Below are 19,956 nucleotides of genomic sequence, written 5' to 3'. Positions count from 1 at the left end.
AATTTATTTTTCTGCTTGTTTTCTAATGTCATAGGCCACTTATCTTCCTCCCCAAATAGATACCCAGTTCCTGTCATCTCACTTGCTGCAAGCGAGCCAGTAGGTATACAAAGACTTCTGCTTAGCAGCCTGAGAAACGTCACTCCGAGCTAAATATGATGCAGCTCCAACCCTTAAAATATTACATGAATGCTGTACTGCAGTAGCAAATGGAGATATCCATGTGATTCAGCCCCAGGTTTGATAAATTATGTACTAATTCTTAACCTTTCAAGAGAAAAAATATTTTCCCATAGAGCAAATACACACTAAAATCAACACATTTATCGAGTGACTGTTTCGTACAGGTAATGCATAAAGTGCATCAAGATACACAAAGACATAGCTCCTGTCCTTACACAATCTGAAATCTATCCTGAAAAATGTGATAGAGAATAATAGTGAATAGATACAACAATAATCCAAGATTTCAATGACGGTTCACAGGATGTAAATGACAGTTAAAAGAAACTGTCATAATTCAGTACAGGATTCACTTCAAAATGAATCAGTAGATACTATATGAGTTAAAAGCAAAAGACAGTTTCTTCATTTTGGGATGAGCATTGAAAAGACTAACTAGGATCTGTAGATCAAAGAATGGATATTCCATGTTGGCCACGAGACATAAAGAGAACCTTCTAGAAGTGGCTATGGTGGAAGCTGAGATGTGAGGGTCATAGAACACTTCAGGTAATTCCAACTGCTCACCTTCCACTCTTTCTACCTGCTGACCTCTTTTGGTTAAAATGAAGAAACTAGTGAGAATGTCTTTATTTAGCAAAGGAGTCAATATTTTTTGGTATAACTGGGTGTACCAGAACTAAAAAAAGTTTTGTTTGAATAGCAAAGGGCATAAAACAGTAAAAGCACTTGCTGCCATTAAAGTTGCCTTAATTATACGCACTAGTTGCTCAGTATAATAATATACACACACTTATAGCAAAGGAAGCAGTCCCAAAGTCCAGAACAACTTGGTTGCCTATAATATCTGCTCACAAGTACCATTTCCCATCTACACCACTAAGAAATGTCACAACTGTTGCTAAGAATGTGTTAAGCAGCAATCTGGCAGAAAGCCAGTCACACCGTGGTTAATTGGTTGTGGAGTTGCAAGTGGAAAAGTCAGGGATTCCTAAACTCACAGAACTTCTCAACCTTCATGTAAATGAAGGTAATTCACTAGAGGAACCAGTTTAAAACACAGATGCTTCCTTTGTCAGTAGGTCTGTGGTGGAGCCTGAGATACTTATTTATTTTTGATTACCTATAATGTTCCCCTTCCCACTAGAATGTAAACCTCAGGAGGACAGGAATCTTTTGTTTATTTTCTTCACTGATGTGTCACAAGCACACCTAGAACAGTGTCTGGAACACACTGGATCCATGTGTGTTGAATGGCAGAGTGGCATTACCCATAAACCGCACACTAAGTGGGTGGGGACACCAATTCTGACTTGGAGTGATTAGGCTTTCTCAAGACACATGGCTGATTTCTTAAAACTAAGAAAGGTCTTTAACAGGGGACAGAGGCGGCCAGGTGGCTATAGGTGACCCCATGGCCAGAGGTTTATTCTAGATCATTTTCAGAGGCACCGCCTTCCTCGTTAGGCCCAGCTTGACTTGAGGCGCCAGACTTCACCTAACCAAAACTCAGTGGGCTTGAGGACTGGCCTGCATAAACTTCAGCTCCTGATATGGATTCCTGTGACGCTTGCTCGCCACCAGCTGGGCCCATTCACTAGGCTGTTCATGGCTATATGGGGCCTCCCTGTCTCACCAAGTCTTCGATCCAGAATTTCGCATCCCTCCCAAACTTTGTGTGGTTTGGCTTAAGACCTGAACTCCCTATTACCCTAGCTATTGACTCTCTGAGCTTTGGCAAAGTTGGAAGAATTAGGCATCAGCTTGGCATCTAGCTCCAAATCAGTGTCACCCTGTGAACTTTGTGGATCTTATGAGACCTTCCCCAAATGTCACAGAGGGTTCTGAGCACTTGCATGGGTATCTACAAGGGCCTACATATTACATCCTCATAATTAGGGAGGCTGAATTCCTTCTCATACCCAGTTAATTTTCTTTCTGTGTATTTTATGTTCATTTCCTTTGCCCAATTTTATATCAGGCTGTGCTTCTATATCTTATTGATTTACAGTTTTAAAACATATTCTGTATACTAATTTTTTCTTCATCTGATCTTTTTTTTATTCTTTTGAAAATTGAACAACTCTGAATAAACAGTAGTTATAATACTCCTATAATACTTCACTTAGAGATTTCTGAGATATACCAATGCAAATAGCTTCTCATTATGTAACTCACCATTCTATTTTATTTACAGTATTTTTCTGTTCAACAGACCACATTAATTTATATATATGTAACTTATCAGTTGGGATGGTGTTTTCTGTATCCTATGAAATCCTTCTGTAATATCAGACTTTGAAGCTATTGTTCTTATGTTTTTGTTCACACTCGGGTCTTTCATGCATCTGGAATTTATTTTTGTATGTGTTATGAGGCAAATGTCTACCATTTTCCATATGTGATGCCAATGTCTAGTGCCATATATGAGGCTTCTACATATGCACACATTTGTTTCTGGGGTCTCCGCTTTGTCTATGTTTCTATCCCTGCACCAACATCACTTTGACTAAATCAGTATGGCTTTAAAACAGGTTTTGATATCAAATCATTCAAGTTTCTACAAATAAGTCTTCCTCACACACACTCCAGGTATTTCTGTATTTTTGTGCTTCTCATATGAATTTTAGGATCAGCTTGTAAAATTCCACACACTCACACAAAACTTACTGGAGTTTGTCTGGAATATTACTGAGTTTTAAAATCAGTTTGGCCAGTGCTGACATTAATACCAAATCTCACCATCTAAAAATGTGGCCTATCTGTCTTTTGATTTGCATCTTATTTTACTTTCTTCAGTGATGGTTTTAAATTGTCTCCATAAGGACTTGAATATCTTTTAGATTTATCCCTAAATACCTTTTAGCTTCTGTTATTGTAAACAAGAGCCCCCCACCCACCGCCTGCCTCCCATAATTACTTAACAATGCTTGGCTGTTGAGGCCAGAAAGCTTCAGGTGTTTGTGGCTGACTCCATTTGTGTCTGGCATTCTGGGGCCCCAGCTCCCCCAAGGCTTTGCTGCAGGCAGCAGGTTAATAAGTTCTTTTCCAGCTTCTTTAGGGAAGTGCAGGAATCAGGGGGTTTCCTGAGATCTGCCCCACTGATCCTTCAGGCCAGGCCTTGTACTATTGACCTCTGAGCCCAGAGATTTCCTCTGGTGAGGCTGGGAAGGTGAGGCTCCCAGAAGGGAAGGGCATCAATCATTTTAGGGGTCCCATTGCACCCAGATTTCATATTACTATTCTCATTTCCAGAGGCTTACAGAGATTAAGCATCTTTCTCAAAGTTAGTAAACGGTGCTCGTTCAAGTCCAAGCCTCCCAGACCTCAAAGTCAGGGCTCTTACCCTTTACTACGCATTTCCTTCCAAACTCTGCCTCTCTGGCAAGGAGCTGAGCCCCGGCCTCCACAGTGCAAACACCGGACTTGAGCAACTGGACCTCCCGGGTGTGTGCAGAGGCCCAGGCTAGACCCTGGGGATGGTGGCTTCCCTGCAACATCACCGCAGCACAGGTCCTGCAGACTCTGCCTGTCCAGAGCTCTCACACTCACGCCCCCCTCTCTCCCTCAGCTGTCACTGCACCCCCATTATTGCTGCAGCCTCCCTGTGGCCCCATTTCCACCATGGCCTCTTACTGTCTCTCTCACAAGGCCACTGTTTTACTACAAAAACCTGATCATATCTCTGCTGTGTTTAAAATGCGGTGCTTCCCACAGCAATTAGAGTAAAACAAACCTCCTTTCTGTGACCTTATTCCTTGGAATCTGGCTTCCGTCGGTTCTGTCTTTATTTCCTACTCCTCCTCTATGCATCTCCCTCCAGCCTCACTGCTCTGTATTCTGCCTCTCCCTGCTCATCACAACCTCAGGGCCTTTGGCCCTGCCACTCTCCCCATCTAGAATGTTCCTTCATCAGATATGTGTATGGTGGAGTCTCTCAGGTTTCAGCCCAAATGCCACGTCTTCAAAGTCCTTCTTACCTCCTCACCCCAAGACAGAGCCCAGCTCCCCAGCCTGCCCCTCCAAGTTGCCCTCCACTGAATCACTTGGTTTTTTGTTTCACAGAATTTATCACCACCTGCCCAGAAAAGAAACCATCTTCCAGTAACCTAGATTTTGGTTACACTTGTTTTTATATTTCTTTATGTCACAACCTCACAGAATGTTTGTCTGTAGGGGGAGGGAGTTTTTTGTTTTGTTTTTAATTGTGATAAAACATTCCTAACATAAATTAGACCACTCTAATCATTTATAAGTGTATGATTATGTGGCATTAATAACATTCACAATGTTGTCCAACCAACACCATCATACATGTTAAGAATTGTTCTTTTTTCATCTTTCAAAAAACTCTGTACCTCTTAAACTCAATAACTCATGTGCCCCCACCCAGCCCCCAGTAACCTCTTTTCTTTCTGTCCTATAAATTTGACGTCTCTAAGGTTACCTCATCTAAGTGCAATCATACTACGTTTGTCCTTTTATGTTTGGCTTGTTTCACTCAGCATGTTTTCAAGGTTCATGCATGTTGTAGCACGTATTTGAATTTCCTTCCTTTTTATGTCCAAATAATATTTATTGTATGTATATACATTTGGTTTATTCATTCATCTCTCAGTGGAGGTTTGGGCTGTTTTCTTCTTTTGGCCTTAGTGAATAATGTTGCTATTGTGCTAATTTCTAGAATGTCTTTATTGTCTGTCTCTCCTCCCTTGAATGGAAGCTCCGGAAGGGCAGAGGCTGTTTAAATAGAACAGTGCCTGGCCTCTGGCAGGAAGAGTGCAAGACGAGTGGAACGTTGTCAGCAAAGTGTAACATTGTAACTCAGTACTCACACTTGAAGAATATAAATCACTGACTCCCTTCTTTCATGGGTGGGCAGCATTCTCAGCTGGGTGACTGCAGGAGGGTTCTGTCCAAGCTCTGGCCTCCTTGCCTCTGTTCTTGCTCTTGATCAACCCACGCCTCCTGCTTCCGCAAGAAGGGTGTCTTTAAAACACAAATCCGATCACAACTGTCTTCTTGAGTGACTCCCCATTGTTCTTGCAAGTCCAGACTCCATTCCAGACAGGGATTCTGAGGACCTGGGGAATAGGCTGGGCTTACCTATCTGGCTCCAGCTCTACCCCAGCTCTGTGCTCCAGCCAGTGGACCTTCAATGCCTTGACTGTGCTGTGGTGTCTCAAGGCCTTTTGTAGATGCGGGTCCTTTTGCTAGACGTCTGCTGCCTCCTCCTGCATCAGCTGCAGTTTATCCTTTTGATTTGTTTGGACATCACTTGTGGGAGAAGCATTTCCTGTCACTCCAAGTCTGGGTTAATTGCTCCTACTGTGTTTGGTGAAATTGCCTGTTTTTTTTGTTTGTTTTTTGTTTTTGTCTTTGACCTCAGATTGTAAACTCCATGAGGGCAGGAACTATGTCTGTTTACCATTGAATCTCAGTGCCTAGATTGGTGCTGTCACTTAGTAAGAGCTCAATAAATATTTAATGAACAAATGAATGCATTTATAAGGCTTATCAAGTTGAAACAGAATCAGGAATATTATCCCTAATAGATTAGAAAATATCAACCTCATGGTGTCTAGGTGTCCAAACAGAGCCTTTTGAACAAAGGTGGCCCATCTAATGAAAAACATTTTTTTTAACTCAGCTACCTGGATCTCATACATGACAGGCCATCTGTCCTTCAGACCACTGTGACACTCACTGCTACCAGGTGTCACCCAGGTAGGTGGGGATCAATCTGTAATTATAATTGAAGCTTCATGCAATTAACTACTTCATAGTCAAGTTTAATTCCATCGATGTTACATCATGAAACCAGTGGAACTACAAAAAAATAATTGATAGGCAACAAAATAGATATGAAAAAATCCTGGGCAGACTTTTTACCTGGGACAGCCAAGAACTTGGAGAATCGAACCAACTATATGAACACATACTAGGGTAAAATAACATGGTTTGGGCAGAGCTGTTTCATTATAATTAATCAGTGGTTTTAAAAAAGAATCTGTCAGCAGATATCAGACAGATTTAGAGACGCAAAACTGGTCCACGTGCCCACACAACCCAGTGGAGGGAACACTAAATATGGGACCTGAGTCATCTCGCTACTCCCACGGCCACAAACAGCCACACGCAGATTCTTGTCCTGGTGGCCCATGAAAAAAAGCAAGGAAGGGAGGGAGGGACAGAGGGAGGGAAAAGGAAGGGAGGGAGGGACAGAGGGAGGGAGGGAGGGACAGAGGAGGGAAAAGGAAGGGAGGGAGGGACAAAGGGAGGGAGGGAGGGAGGGACAGAGGGAGGGAAAAGGAAGGGAGGGAAGGAGGGAGGGAAGAAGGAAGAAAGCCTCCTGCAGTACCTTTAATTAGGTCCATTTTATGGTGATTTGTCCTGTGACTCGGGAATCACACCAAAGATTCCCTTCCATCAATACTGAGCACAGGTTTTAATTTTTTTATACTAGCACTTGATAAGTACGCCTGCATTGACATTTATAGAAATTTAGAATGTTTATCATCTCAGCTTGTCAGACACATCATTTCATGATACTTAATGATGTTTATCACATGACTCATGGTTATGAAAAATTGAACCCTTGACTCATTTGCAGCCTATCTATAGAGTGGGAATCTGTCATGTGCCACCCCCACCCCCACCCCAAATGATGCTATAGATCAGTGACTGGGAAGATGGGCATTTAGACACGTTAAAATACAGATTCCAAGCCAGGGCCCTGGAGATCCTGAGTCCGCAGACCCCAGCTAGGGCTTTGGGCTCTGCTCTCTAACAAGCCTCCCCAGGCAGGTTTTTATGCAGTGAGTTTGTTGATAGGAACCATCATACAGAGATCAACATGTATTTATGTGGAAGTAACTAAATGAAAACTAAAGGCTATAAAGTAATGTGTATTATAACATAACCTCATTAAAAACTACCTAGGTAGACAGAGAGAAAGACTAACAGGCAAGTACAGAGAAAGCCTGGAAGGATCGATACCACAGTGTGAACAGCAAACTGGGTCAGAATAGAGTGTTTGTCAAAAGATATTTTTGCTCTCTGTATTTTCTAATTTTCCACAATGCATATATATTGCTCTTATACTAACAAAAGGATATTTTTAATTGTAAAATGAGTATCTACTGAGTTCCTAATATGCACTGATCGTTAGGCCTACCAAAGATGAAATCAGGCCACAGTTCCCCCTGTGGCTTCTGGTCCCTCAAGGGACACGGGGCGTTCCCAAGTGCACTGGGACAATGCAGTGCCACCTGGAGGGAGCTCTGTGGAAGCACCCAGGACTCAGCAGCTCCCTGCCCCCAGGCAGCCCAGCTGGAATGCAGGATCTGCCAGCCGCACACCAGAAGCACTGAGCTGGCTGCTCAGAGCTGTAAAAGGCCATGCAAAATACCAGCGCTCCTGGGAATGGAGAATCACTTGCTGTCTTAAAGACATTTGGGGGTTTTTTTCTGTTAAAGAACCACAACGACAATAAACAAAACCGGAACAAACAAAAACAACAAAACGCCAACCCACAACCTTCAGAACAAGGAATTAGCATGAAAAAATAGCATTTATAATTTAGGGCTGGGATCCCCCTGTGGAAGGATGAAGCCGTGTTTGGTATATTGCTGCAAATGCAATTTTTGCCTGCCCTTCCTCCTGGCCAGGCTAGGAGTCTGCTCTCACCTGTCCTCTGCTTAACCAAGTCCTACCTGTCCTTTATAACCAACTAGTTCCTCGTATCCTACAAGCCTCCCCTACCCCTCCCATCCTGAGTACCTCCACCCTTTAAACACACAGTATTTTATCTGATACACATTGGCAAATCTTATATGTTTGGTATGTATTATTTATCCCTTGGATTATTTTCATTATGTGATAACTTCTTGAAGAGAAAACCTTTTTATCTTTAAATAGACTGTCAGGTCACTGGGGGCAGGGAAGGTTTAAAAGACAGTTCTAGGCACAGAGAGAGACATGTAAATACTAGGCACGAAATATATACTTCTAAAAAATTTGTTTAAACAAGAATATTTAGGTTTTTAAAACAGTTTAACATTGAAAGATAAAACCTTCTGGTTAAATGGAAATGATTGTTTATGAATAAATGCCAGTGTAGTTTTCTAACTATCCATACTTAAATTGTTCCCACACTGCTACTTTATCCTGATGAATTCATAGGTTTTATTTTAAATTCAACAGTAGACACATGCTGATCAAATACTCATTCATTTCCTAAATGTATAGCCGATTAGAATTACTGTACACTTAAGCACACATGACTGTCTTTCGGTTGAGGGCAAAGCCAGTCTTGGAAGATAAGAACGTGCTTTCCTTTTTAAAAAAGCTACCTAAGAAGAGACTGCTAAAAAGTCTTTCCTTATATTCAGCATGGGAATAAGAGACCCGCTCTTGGGAAAAATAGTGACCAACAAATGTTTGACTCAGATCATAAAGCTGTGTTGTGTAATTTCCAAAAAACGTGTTCAAGACATGGCAGTGCATTATCTTACAAGCTTTACTTATTTTTTACCAGCAGAGCTAAGAGCAGGCGCACCTACATTGTCACTCCAGCACCCCCTGGTGTCCTATTCGCAGCACGTCATCTTGAGTTCATTATTTGCTATTTCTATGGCTGTTTGCAAAGGAGCTCTTGGGGGAATAATCATTGACGTCTCTGGAGGGGCTGCCTCAGCAAAGAAAAGCAAGTACCTGGATCTTAAAACCGTATGCTGTGCTAATCATGCCCATCCACACTGTTTATCTCTCTCTGGGGAGCAAGTGCCAGCATTGCACGGGTAGGAGTCATTTTCCCATTCTGTAATTTCCTCTTATTTTTTTTTCTTTTGGTCATAGTAGGAAATTACTTTTATAGTGGGGAAAAAACTCACTTCAATAAATGAAAATTCTTGAAGGAAATGTGTTTGCTCAGGGTTTTCTGAAAATACCTGTACAGGAAATTAGGGCAAAGAGAGGGAGTATTTTGTCCCCTTTCCAAATTCCCCCAGTTTGTAACTATAAATCAAACTTTTATTTATGATAACTTCCCCTATGGCCTTTGACTCTCCCTTCACCCTCTAATCTTGAATCCCAAGTGCTAGAAGGAGTTGCCCTCATTTCTGGCTACTGCTGGCCTGTCTTGGTCCTTGTCACAGCTGGGTAACTAACTGACAGTTTATGCAATCATGGTCATCTGCTTAGCAACAGGAAGGGTGGGGCTCAAAACAGAGGGACACTGCCCGACCAGCATTCCGCCACTGTGAAATGAGAAGGAAGAATGGAGAACTGGCTACAGGCCAGATAAAATTATTTTCAATATGATTTGAAACTATTTCCAATACTAAATCCCCAAAGGATTGCTCAGACAGGAAGGGTCCCATATTCTCCTCATAGAGACCTCTGTATTTACAGTCTTAAGGGTACCATGTGATAGGAATGCCATCAACAGTGCTCCAAATGACAAATAAATACAAAGTTCCTTACCCCTGGATCCCTAAATGGGTCAGTGGGCTTTACCTCAGAAGTCTCTTAGGAAAAGGGTGTGGCATAGCTGAGAGTCAGAAAACCTGCTCAGACGGGAGCTCTGGCCGCACAGGTGGGAGCCGGTGACATGGCTAATTCTGCCAGGAACATCCCAGCGCCGTGTCTGGTGTGCTTTTCATTTCACCTTGCGTGAGCAAAAAGGAGGGAAGAATGGGGGAATAATCGAGATGGCCACTAGAGTAGGTCTTAGCACTGCAAGCTTTCCATTTCTGCCACAGTCCTTGAAATTTACAGCTATAATTTCATCAAATGAATGAGAGTCCAGAGGTCATAGGATTCTGTCTCCAAGTCATGTTAAATTCTTCCATGCATCAGATCAGAAGTATATCATATTTACAGTGTCAGCATGGCCTTGCTGATGGGAGCCTTGATCACCAATGCAGAAGAAAGAGGTTTTGGTGAACTGACCTGGCCAGATGACAGTTTTTGTTTTATGTTATTGATTTATTCTTGGGATTTTAGCTAGACCTGCCAAGACCTTACTATGAAATAAAACTGAAAATGTCAATTTCCACTTATGTGCCTGTCCTGTTGCTTTACATTTGTCCATTCATTTGCTCAGTGTGTTTTTTGAGCATCTACCACATGTGCTGTTGCACGCACTGAGGTTACTGTGGGAAACTGGAACGATCAAGGGCCCTGCTCTCAGAGCTTGCAGGATAAGTGGGTGTGTGTTCGCTTGCAGACTCAAACTAATATATAGATAAAGGAGAAAATGTCAGATAGTAACAAATAAATGGGAGATAATGAAGGCACGGTGACATGCCATAGAGCGGCCGCCGTGGATTGAGAGTCACACGAGACAGCTCTGAGGAGGTGAACGAGGCTGGTGAGGATGGAAAGAAGCGTCCAGCAACTCCGAGATAAAGGGCAAGGGCTTCCGGCCCAGAAACAGCACCTGCAAATGCTCTAAGGAAGGAAGCTATGTGGTGGGTTAGAGAACGAAAAGGCAACCAGCACAGTTGGCGGAGCAGACAGGGAAGGGCACTACGAAATGATGCGGGAGAACTAGGAGGGGCCAGACGAGGAAGGGGCTTCGGAAAGGAGGGCAGAGACTGGATCTTACTGCAGGCCAGCCAGATTCCCACTGGAGAATTATACACGGGGGAGGGTGGGTGTGATAAATAATATGTCTGATTTTAAAAGATCACCATGGCTGCTGTGCAGGGAAGGGACTCAAGGGAGCCATGAACGGGAGACAAGGGGAGGCTGCTCCACTAGGTGAGGGTCAGAGGCAACGGCGATTAGGACCGGCATGTTGATAACATGGATGTTGTTGATGGGCTGGGATATGTTTTGGGGATGGGGTTGGCAGGTTGGACTGTGGAGGGTGAAGGCGAGAAGATAACCAAGGATGAGCCCTGGAATGTTTGTCTTGATATTAGATGATAGTGTATCTAATGAAATAGTTGAAGTGGGGGAGAAACAGGTATGCGGTAGAAAACCCATTTTTATTCTGGCCATGTTAGGTCTGAAATGCCTCTGACAGCCCCAAGAGGAAGCATTTAAAATACGAGCTGACTATTCTGAGGAGATGTCGGGAGCAGAGATAGTCTGGGAATTTTCAGCAGAGGGAAATGGAGGAGGTGGCCTCAGAGCATGTGTGGGCAGTGAAGAGGGGCTGCGTGGCTCCCAGTGTCCTGGGACCCCCAGTGTTAGTTGTTGAAGAAGGGAGGAGGAGCCCCCAACGAAGATGGAAGGACAGCAGACAGTGAAGCCCAAGAAAATCAGGAGAATACGGTGTCCAGAGAAAGCAAGTGGGAAGGTCAGCAGAATCAGTTCTCCCAAGTATCTTATTGAGATATGATGAGAAGGGTGACCAATGGGATTGGCAACATCGCTAAGATTGAGAGGATGAGGGTGTCTCCCCCAGAACACAGCAAAGGAGATCACAGTCACACACCTTGAATATCCTAAGCTTAATATTTACCTTTTCTAAATTTTGCATCTTTTCACTACTTATAGCTCATACTTCTTATTTCTATAACCAAACTACTTAAATATGTACTTAAATATTTCTAACCTTATAAACACCTATTGTAATATATACAATGAGAACTGCTTTCATCAATATTTGTTGCCTTTCTTTTTCTCTCCTAATTTACCTTACTTTGTTCAGCATGAAGGGTATTCAATGCCAAAAAAGAGGTAGAATTAAAAACAGTTAATGACTACCCTTAGTAGAGAACTTTTTTTTTCTGAAAAGAAATTTGAAATGATTGGCTAAAATAAAACTTGGTGACTATCTCTGGATTTCAATGATTCAAATCAGACATGATCCCCATTTTATTACAGAAAAACAAGGTCTACCTTATGGAGACTTGCAACTCAATCTTAGTGATGCAAAGGAGACTTGTGTGTCTTGCCCAACAATTCTCACACTTTCCAATTTTTACGTAGATATTGAACAATCTCCACAATCCAAGCCAAGGGAATTTGGATTCATGGAGCCACTGAGTTGACTTGCTAGTGGGGGCTCTCATTCCATTCTCTGAACGCAAGAATACCCTCAGGGGAAATGGGTAAAGACAGCCGAAAGGTGCAAATTTGCAGTTATAAAATAACTAAGTTCTGGGGATGAAGGTACATGTGGTGGCTACAGTTAGCAACACTTTATAATATATTGCAAAGTTGCTAACGGAGAAAATCTGAAAAGAGGTATAGTGATGGATGTGCTAGACACTGAGGTGATCATTTCACAATCTACAGAATCATAGTGTATGCTTGAAATTCATTCTATGTAAACTACATCTCAATTTCAAAAAGCGTTTAGGTGGGAAAAATAAAGTAGACATGCAGGGCCACCCAGCAAACTTTTGTCTGATCTCAGTCATGAATAGTTGTTATTGTTTGTGTGGCAATTATATTTCCCACTGCAGCGACTTTTCCAAGTGCCTAAGCTGGTACTCTGCGAACAGTAGTTAATACAGCTATTCACATTTTTCAGTGGGGACAGAGGGGCCCAAAATTTCTTTTAACCTTAATTTCCATTGAGGCAGAGTCACCCAGTTTGAGCAGGAACATAATATGAGATGGAAATTCAGTTTGAGAGGGAAAAATGAAGGTTAGTTAGCAGAACAGTTCTTAGAAGAAATAATAAAAGATGTGACTCCTGGCTAAGACATCAGAACATTTTCCCAAGTTTTTCTTTATTGCTGTGGACAGAGAACTATTATTCTTTTTTCTTAAAGCACATTCCTTTGGAAAGCTTACTCTAAAATCAGCCTTTACTTTTTATGATATTGTCAGGTCACATCATCATCAGGTAAATAGTACGTGTAAAGTTAGGAGGAATTTGCACTTCCTCAACTGCCATTCTCTAGTAGCAGAAAGTCCACATAACTATGTTTCTAACAAAGGCCTTGAGGTGATGCAAGACTCCAACCACAAAATAATAATACCTCCCATTTATGCGGAGCTGTACTTACAGACTATTTTCACGCACATTGTCTCATCTGGTACTCAAGTCCACTTGGTGAGGTGGCTGCCCCTCAGCCCACAGAAGAGAGAACTGAGGTTCAGAGAGGTGGAGGCCCAGGGAACTTCCACAATCATTAAGACAGAGCTGGGACTCCATGCCAGAATTCTTTGCTCTGACACCGTTTTTCTCCCCCACAGCTTAGCTCTGCAGCATCAGGAAAACAAACTCTGCAAAAGGTTTTGTGATTGGTTTATTTTATCCTGCTTGCTCGAAGAAGTAGCAGTTAGGTTTGAGGATTCGAGATTCAGCTCTCTGCTAGTTAACTGTGTGATCCCGGGAAGGCCACTTTTCTCTGTACATCCATTTTCTCAACTGCAAAAGGAAGGACTGAAAGACTCTTACAGCTCCCCGCATTCTGAAACTGTATTAACTAGAACATGTGACTGACCAGTATACTCTATTTCCCTGCTTGGCTTGCTACCCATGATATTTCTCCACACAGTTCGGGGCACAGCATTTTCATTATACTGTGGAATGCGGTCTAGTTCAGCCTTACAGTGACAGCCTGTTAAATTATTCACTTAAATGCTCTTTGAGAAATTACAGACCTCTTTGAGTTTATCCTGTTTCCCACTAGAGTACCAGCTTCTGAAAGACATTATTTTCTCTGTTATTTCTTATTCGGTTATCAAGTATCAACTAAGTATATAATGTATACCAGGGAACAGACAATTATAAAAACATAATTTACATTTGGTTCATGAAGAGTTTATAAAGAATAACATATAAAAGAACAGCCAAGGTGAAACAACTACAAATCAGTGAAAAGCTGAATCAGTGGAACAGACCGTAAGGACTATATAGACACTTAAGAATGCAAATTACTGAACAAATGTTTTGTTCTATTCATGCTTAGCACTATGATGAGGTAAAATGGAAAATGAAAAGGACTCTCCTAGGCTGCCTCTTTTTCAAGTTTCCTAACTATAAAAGTTTGTGAATTTGTGACTTTCCAACCATTTCATGTGTATCAGTTTCTAAAATAACGTATAGTCTCTTAAAGGCAAGAGTCATTTGTGTGTGTGTAATAAGTTGAAAGCAACAGATCTGATTTCTTTATATGACTTGTGGAAAAATCATCCTCCTTAATTTAGAATGAAAGCCAAGGTATGGGGAAATTTGTTCTTAGAAGAGCATTTTTGTGGAAAGGAATGTGCTTTCAGACAGAAACAGCCTGAAGGTGGAGAGGGACAGTTCTTGGGGTGAGATTCAGAGAAAAGAGGTATTCATTTGATGTGCTGTTTTCTCTTTATTTGTGATTTTTATCAATCAGTTAAACATTTATGGAGGCCCAAGCAAGACCAGACATCAGAGTTAGGGGTTGGGGGTGAGGGTGACAGAGAGGAAACACCCTGGCCTTTGCACAGCAGGCATTCTGCATGCTGGGTTGAGGGGCCCCCACAGTTACCCAGCCCCTTGGGGACCAGAGCAGGGTGGGTGAGGTCTGCAAGCTGGAGTGCAGCTCTCTTTGTGGAGGCGCTAACTTTCCCAAACAGGTCCAAAATAATGATTATGGCTTTATTTGCCCTCTGTGGTATCAAACTTTCCCAATAGACTGCTCATAATGCCTATTTTAGGAAATACATTTGCCTACTTATGCCACTGCAGGCAAATACATTTTCCCAATATGGTATCATCAGTAAATATTTGCAGTGCAGCTATTTTATATGACATGCTTATTAAAAAGGCCCTTGAAAGCACTCTGTTTGGATCTTGACTCTTCCTAATACTATGAAAACAGGAATCATATCAAGAAGAGCAATGATGGAATTAAGTGATGGAACTGTAGCAATCAAACTTCTTCAAAAACTGGCATAATAATGATTACTATATTAGGCAGAACTCTTTTGATTCTTGATCTAGTTTGAAGTGTAAGGGGGTTGGAGGTCTGTGGCCTACAGAGCATGCATGGGGTGCGGTGGGAATGGAGCTTAGGAGTCAAGGAAGAGATGCCCAAGGCCTGGGCTTAGGGAGGAAGGCTTGGGGGCTGCTCCAGGGCTGCAGTCACCAGAACTAGACCCTCAGATGCTGCACGGTGACTGGATGCTCTCCGGTGTAGACAGGCTTTGCCACATGCAGGAGCACCTGTGGCTCTGAGAGCACAGGCCCGCAGAGAAGAAGCGCCTCTCTTTCCAGCAAAGTTCACTGATTCTCCAAGGAGGGACTGGTTCGGTCTGACTGGAGTATAAATTCAATGAGTGTGGCTCGGGGTAAGATGTGGTAGTAGGTTCAGCCTAAGATGTCCGTCCCCCCCACTTGGGGCACGTGAGCCACTGATGCCTGTTGGGGAAGAAGGGTGGGTGAGCGTGTGCAAAGACAACACCGGAAATAACCCCAGCTCTTGTTGATGGAGGCCCTGCCGCCAGCTGTCAGTTTCACGAGCTGGTAAGGCAGCTGTTACTATACCTGCTTCACAGAGTACAGCAGTGGTAACTAGCTCTCCAGGGTCATGCGGCTGGATAAAGGGAGAGTGCGATCTGGATGCAGATACATCTGATTTCAGAGCCCAAGTTCTTTCTACGTCATGCTGCCTTAAGAAAAAGAAAGAGGAAATGGGAAAAGCTGCAACATGGACTTTATCTAGATTTAGCAAGGATGGAAAATGCGGCATATCTATTTCTACTCTGAAATTCTGCACACGCAGACATTAATTGGTCACAGACCTAGAATTCTCACACAGTACTCCGGTCACACCAGACTGGCCCACGAGTGGAAGCCTACTGGTCACAAGCATGGCTCAAACATCGACTGTGTTGGTCTTTGAGGTCTCGAGCAGACAGGTCTTCTTTAACTACTAACCAAATCCCAGTCATCTGCCTGTGATTTTTTTAGCATTATACCATTTTATGATTGAGGCAGAAACAATGCAAATACCAATACCATTTACCAGAATGTGCAAAACTACAGGCAATGGCAATACTTTATTTTGAAAAGCAACTCATGGGTGTCTTGACACCACTTGCTGATATTTAGAATTTAAATGATGTGCTTGATTGAAAAGGAATTACAGAATTTAAAAAGACTTGATGTACAAATAAGGCCAGGAATTTCCTTCAAAGGTGAAGTTTTGCTTGTCTTCTCTTATCCATTGAGCTGAAAGGAGTTACTCTTTCAAGGAAGTAAGAGACTCACATACGGAAAGGCAGAAGGGCAAGAAGGGACTTGGTGCAGGAAAAGCATGGTGTCTGGTAAGGCGATGCTCTCTTTCAAGCTTCAACAAGACATACCAAGTGAGAAAAGTGAAGAAGAGCTAAAGATTATATCTGAGTGCAAACCCCGGGGGAAAAACCCAAACAGCCTCAGGCTACTAAACCAATCCAGAGTATTAAGATTTTAAAATAGTACTGGAACCAAGATGATATTCCTTACATGGACTTAGGGCTAATGGATATGTTTATTTAACAATAAATATAAATTCTGGACCCCTGTGACCAGGGTTTTAAAATAAATCAGGAAAAACTGAGGAAATGGACAAAAATAATTGTAATAAAATCTCCCTACCTTTTCTTTTCTTCCAGTTTGCTTGGTTTTTATGGACTCCTGCACTGCTGCCGGAATCATGTTGTTGTTCGGTACAGGTCAGTTTTAATACTTGCACAGAGTTGTAACGTGGAGTGTAGTATATTGAGTAAATAGGGGGATTATAATTTCTACATGTAAAGTAGAGTTCATATTTTTCTGAAAAATCCTTGCAACACTACTATGTCAACATTATCTAGGTTAATAAATATCTATTTGACTTCTTTGTAATTGTTGTCACGAATTCCTTCATCTGAAGAAGTATGTTTTCTAGAAGCAAAGGAACTTCATTTATTTGAGAAGCACAATTTTCATGAGCATAAAAAACGCAGACTGCCTGGAACACACTTGGTGGTGTGCCATCCTGTGGCCTTCTCCTTTCCATCCTGTTCACAACTGCCTACCTGTCTACCCCCTGCCTACAGGCTTGTCAACTCTCCCTCTTCGTCCTTGTAACTTCAGAAAAGGATGGCATAATCCCAAGACTTCAGAATCCAGATATGAAAAGAGAAATGAAGAGGAAGATGTAATTATGAAGGAGAGTCAGAGAGATGAGATTAAGAAGGCCTTGGCTTGGTCCTAAAGAAAAAGGAAGGGGCCACAAGCACAGGACAGCTTTAGGGAGTATATAGCACACTTGGGCGGCTTTACCCTGTCCACTAGGGAGGAGGCCATGGGAGCTCCACTCTGTCCACTCCTTGCATGGTTGCACAGAGGGAGGGACGGAAAGAAGTCACTCCAGGCCTGGCATGGCACACACTTCCAGTGTGAGGGGAATGCAAGCCCCCAGCAGCAGCTGACCTCTGGTGGATAAGATCTGTGCTGAGCAGCATTAATTCCCAGCCTTCCAGCTCCCAGGCCTTGCAGCTGTCCCTACTTGAAGCCCTCGGCTCCCCTCCACACCCACAGTGCAAAGCTTCTACACTGAGTTGGTCCATCTGCTTCCACGCAGGGACCCTGCCTTGGCAATCGAATCCCCGTCTCCTCTCTGCAGGCAGCTCTTTCAGGCCCTGTCAGCATGCAGTACTGTCACTGTCAACTGCCCAGTGACCTTCTCTGCAGATGGGCGCCACCTGCTAACTCGGGCGCAACCCCAGCATGGCTGTCTACCATGCACTCCCTTCCTGCTGCTCTCTATACCGTCTTGCTACCACGGGCCACAAGAGGAAGCCAGAAAAATGTTGCTGTACTTTAAAGGATGTGCTGTGCTAAACTGCAAGTTCATATTTCTGCTCTGGGACAGGGCTGACAACCAATTTATATGCTAAATATATGGCAAAGACACACTGAAGCCTGGAGGAAATGAGCTGACTGAATGTGGTTTGCCTGGAGTTTATGGCAGCACCCAGTGGGTAGTGGGCTCTGTTACCCTGGATAATAGAGCAAATGCTGCAGAATGAGCAATAAAGATGCTCTGGACCACGTATTAAAGTATTTATAGAATGTTAAGGGAAAAACTCTCTCTTACTGAACGTAATACTTGAACACATTTTCATTTTGCACATATAAAATGCATTCGACTATAGAATTCTGTACAGGAACTGTTTGGACTTGCATGACCTTTCACTTCTAATATTTTGGCATTTTCTCTACTGATTGATTTCAGTCTAGGCTGCTGACCACCACCACATTCCAGAGCCTCCAGGTGGCAGGCTGAATAATTGTCCCCAAGAGATGTCACATCCTCATCCCAGAAACCTGGAAATATGTTACCTTGCACAGCAAAAAACGGGCTTTGCACATGAGATTAAGTTACAGATCCTGATTTGCAGAGATTATCTTGGGTCATCTGGGTGGGCCCTAAGTACAATCACAGGGGTCCTTACAAAAGGGAGACAGGACTGTCTGAGCCAGCAAGGCGGATATGACAAAGGAGGCACGGTCACAGTGGGCAGGACCCGCAGCCAAGAAGTGAACCAAGATGTGTGACTGCTGCCAGGAGCCAGAAGGCAAGGAATGAGCATCTCCGGCAGGAATGCAGCCGTGCTGACCCATTTCAGACTTCTGATCTCCGGAAATGCAGGAGCCCGGAGCTGTGTGGCTTCAAGCCCCTGAATTTGCGGTGATTTGTTACAGCAGCCTAGGAAACTGGTCCATTCAGAGCAGGGCAGGTGGAGCATTCTGTGCTGCCTGATCTAAGCAAGATACACGCAAAACAAAAGATGTCAAATAGTGTATAATAGGAAGCAGCTCCTAATCATTTATATTCCACACAAAATAAATACAAGTACTGATAGCTGGGGTAAGATTTAAACTCTCAAGTATTAGTTTTTCAGGTTTTTAAAAAATGATGTCCGAACTCAGGATCCAGTGGTTTGAATCCAATCATGTTTCTGCTTGTTATGAGCTTCCTCTGTTTTATTTATAGCATTCTCCTTCTATTCAAGAGGTCAAAGTTTGTGGTCTAAAATTATCTCTTTTCCTTGTCTTAGAGTCATGCCCAGTGAGGGAAAAGCTCTGCTGTGGTATTTAGCTCCCAAAAACCCAATGGGGCTACTTAGTAAGGCAGCTCTGAAGTGGGCGGCATTCTGAGGGTGGAGTCCTGTTTTGAGGCTGAGACAGCAGCTTAATCCTGGGCTACTCAGTGGACCACCAGACAGCTGGCCTCCCCAGGTGCCAGGGGCACTGCTCCTGCCCACTATTGTCAGAGTCACCCAAGGGAGCTCTACAGCCATTGGGGGGCTGCAGTTGAGGACTAGGGGCTGCAGGTGTCAGGGAGGACTTCCCCCAGTTAACAGTGTCATTTCAGATGTGTCCCCTCTCAATAAAAAAACCTTCAGAAGCAAAGTTCCCTAGGTTTTCCTCGTGACAAGCCTGTAACTTGTCATTGTGAGAGGCTGCTTATCTTTCAATTTTCTTCCAGTCAAAATTAGATGAAGGTACTTCTTCAGGCTGGCACTGAACCCCACTTAAATGTTTACTCAGAGAGCACAGAACACTCTCCCTAATGTGAAAACCCCTTCCTCCTGCCCATTCTTCAAACACCCAATCTTTGTGAACATTTCCGACTGCTCCAGCTCAGAGAGATCTCTCCCACCCCTGCACATCTCTAACATCTGTCTTCCCAATTTTCCATTAACTTACAGTTCCAACTTTAAGCAAGGTCATAATATAAGTCCATAGGTAGTCTAGTGTTTTGAACTCAGGCCACTTTTTCCCACAAGCACAACCACGCCACCTGGCAGGGCCTCCAGACAGCAGTGCAGGCTGGCTCGGGGCCATATCAG

At 43.1% G+C, this 19,956-nt stretch overlaps 1 protein-coding gene across 6 annotated transcripts in view; it reads left to right on the top strand.

The window, feature by feature from the left end:
- Positions 1 to 19,956, top strand: part of LOC140844947 (uncharacterized) — a 205,728-nt gene that overhangs the window by 159,905 nt on the left and 25,867 nt on the right. For 3 of the 6 annotated variants that reach the window (XM_073218221.1, XM_073218127.1, XM_073218318.1), the window contains exons 3-4: positions 5,834 to 5,910; positions 8,723 to 10,403. In XM_073218221.1, coding sequence (XP_073074322.1) covers positions 5,834 to 5,910; positions 8,723 to 8,988 — 343 coding nt within the window. In that variant the 3' untranslated portion in view covers positions 8,989 to 10,403. Of the gene's footprint in view, positions 1 to 5,833; positions 5,911 to 8,722; positions 10,404 to 19,956 lie in introns of those variants that run through there. The other 3 variants (XM_073218281.1, XM_073218159.1, XM_073218347.1) reach the window with 2 other exon arrangements.

Source organism: Manis javanica, chromosome 1, assembly GCF_040802235.1.
Source record: "Manis javanica isolate MJ-LG chromosome 1, MJ_LKY, whole genome shotgun sequence".
NCBI classification, from domain to species: Eukaryota; Metazoa; Chordata; class Mammalia; order Pholidota; family Manidae; genus Manis; species Manis javanica.
This window is presented reverse-complemented; position numbering and strand designations above follow the sequence as displayed.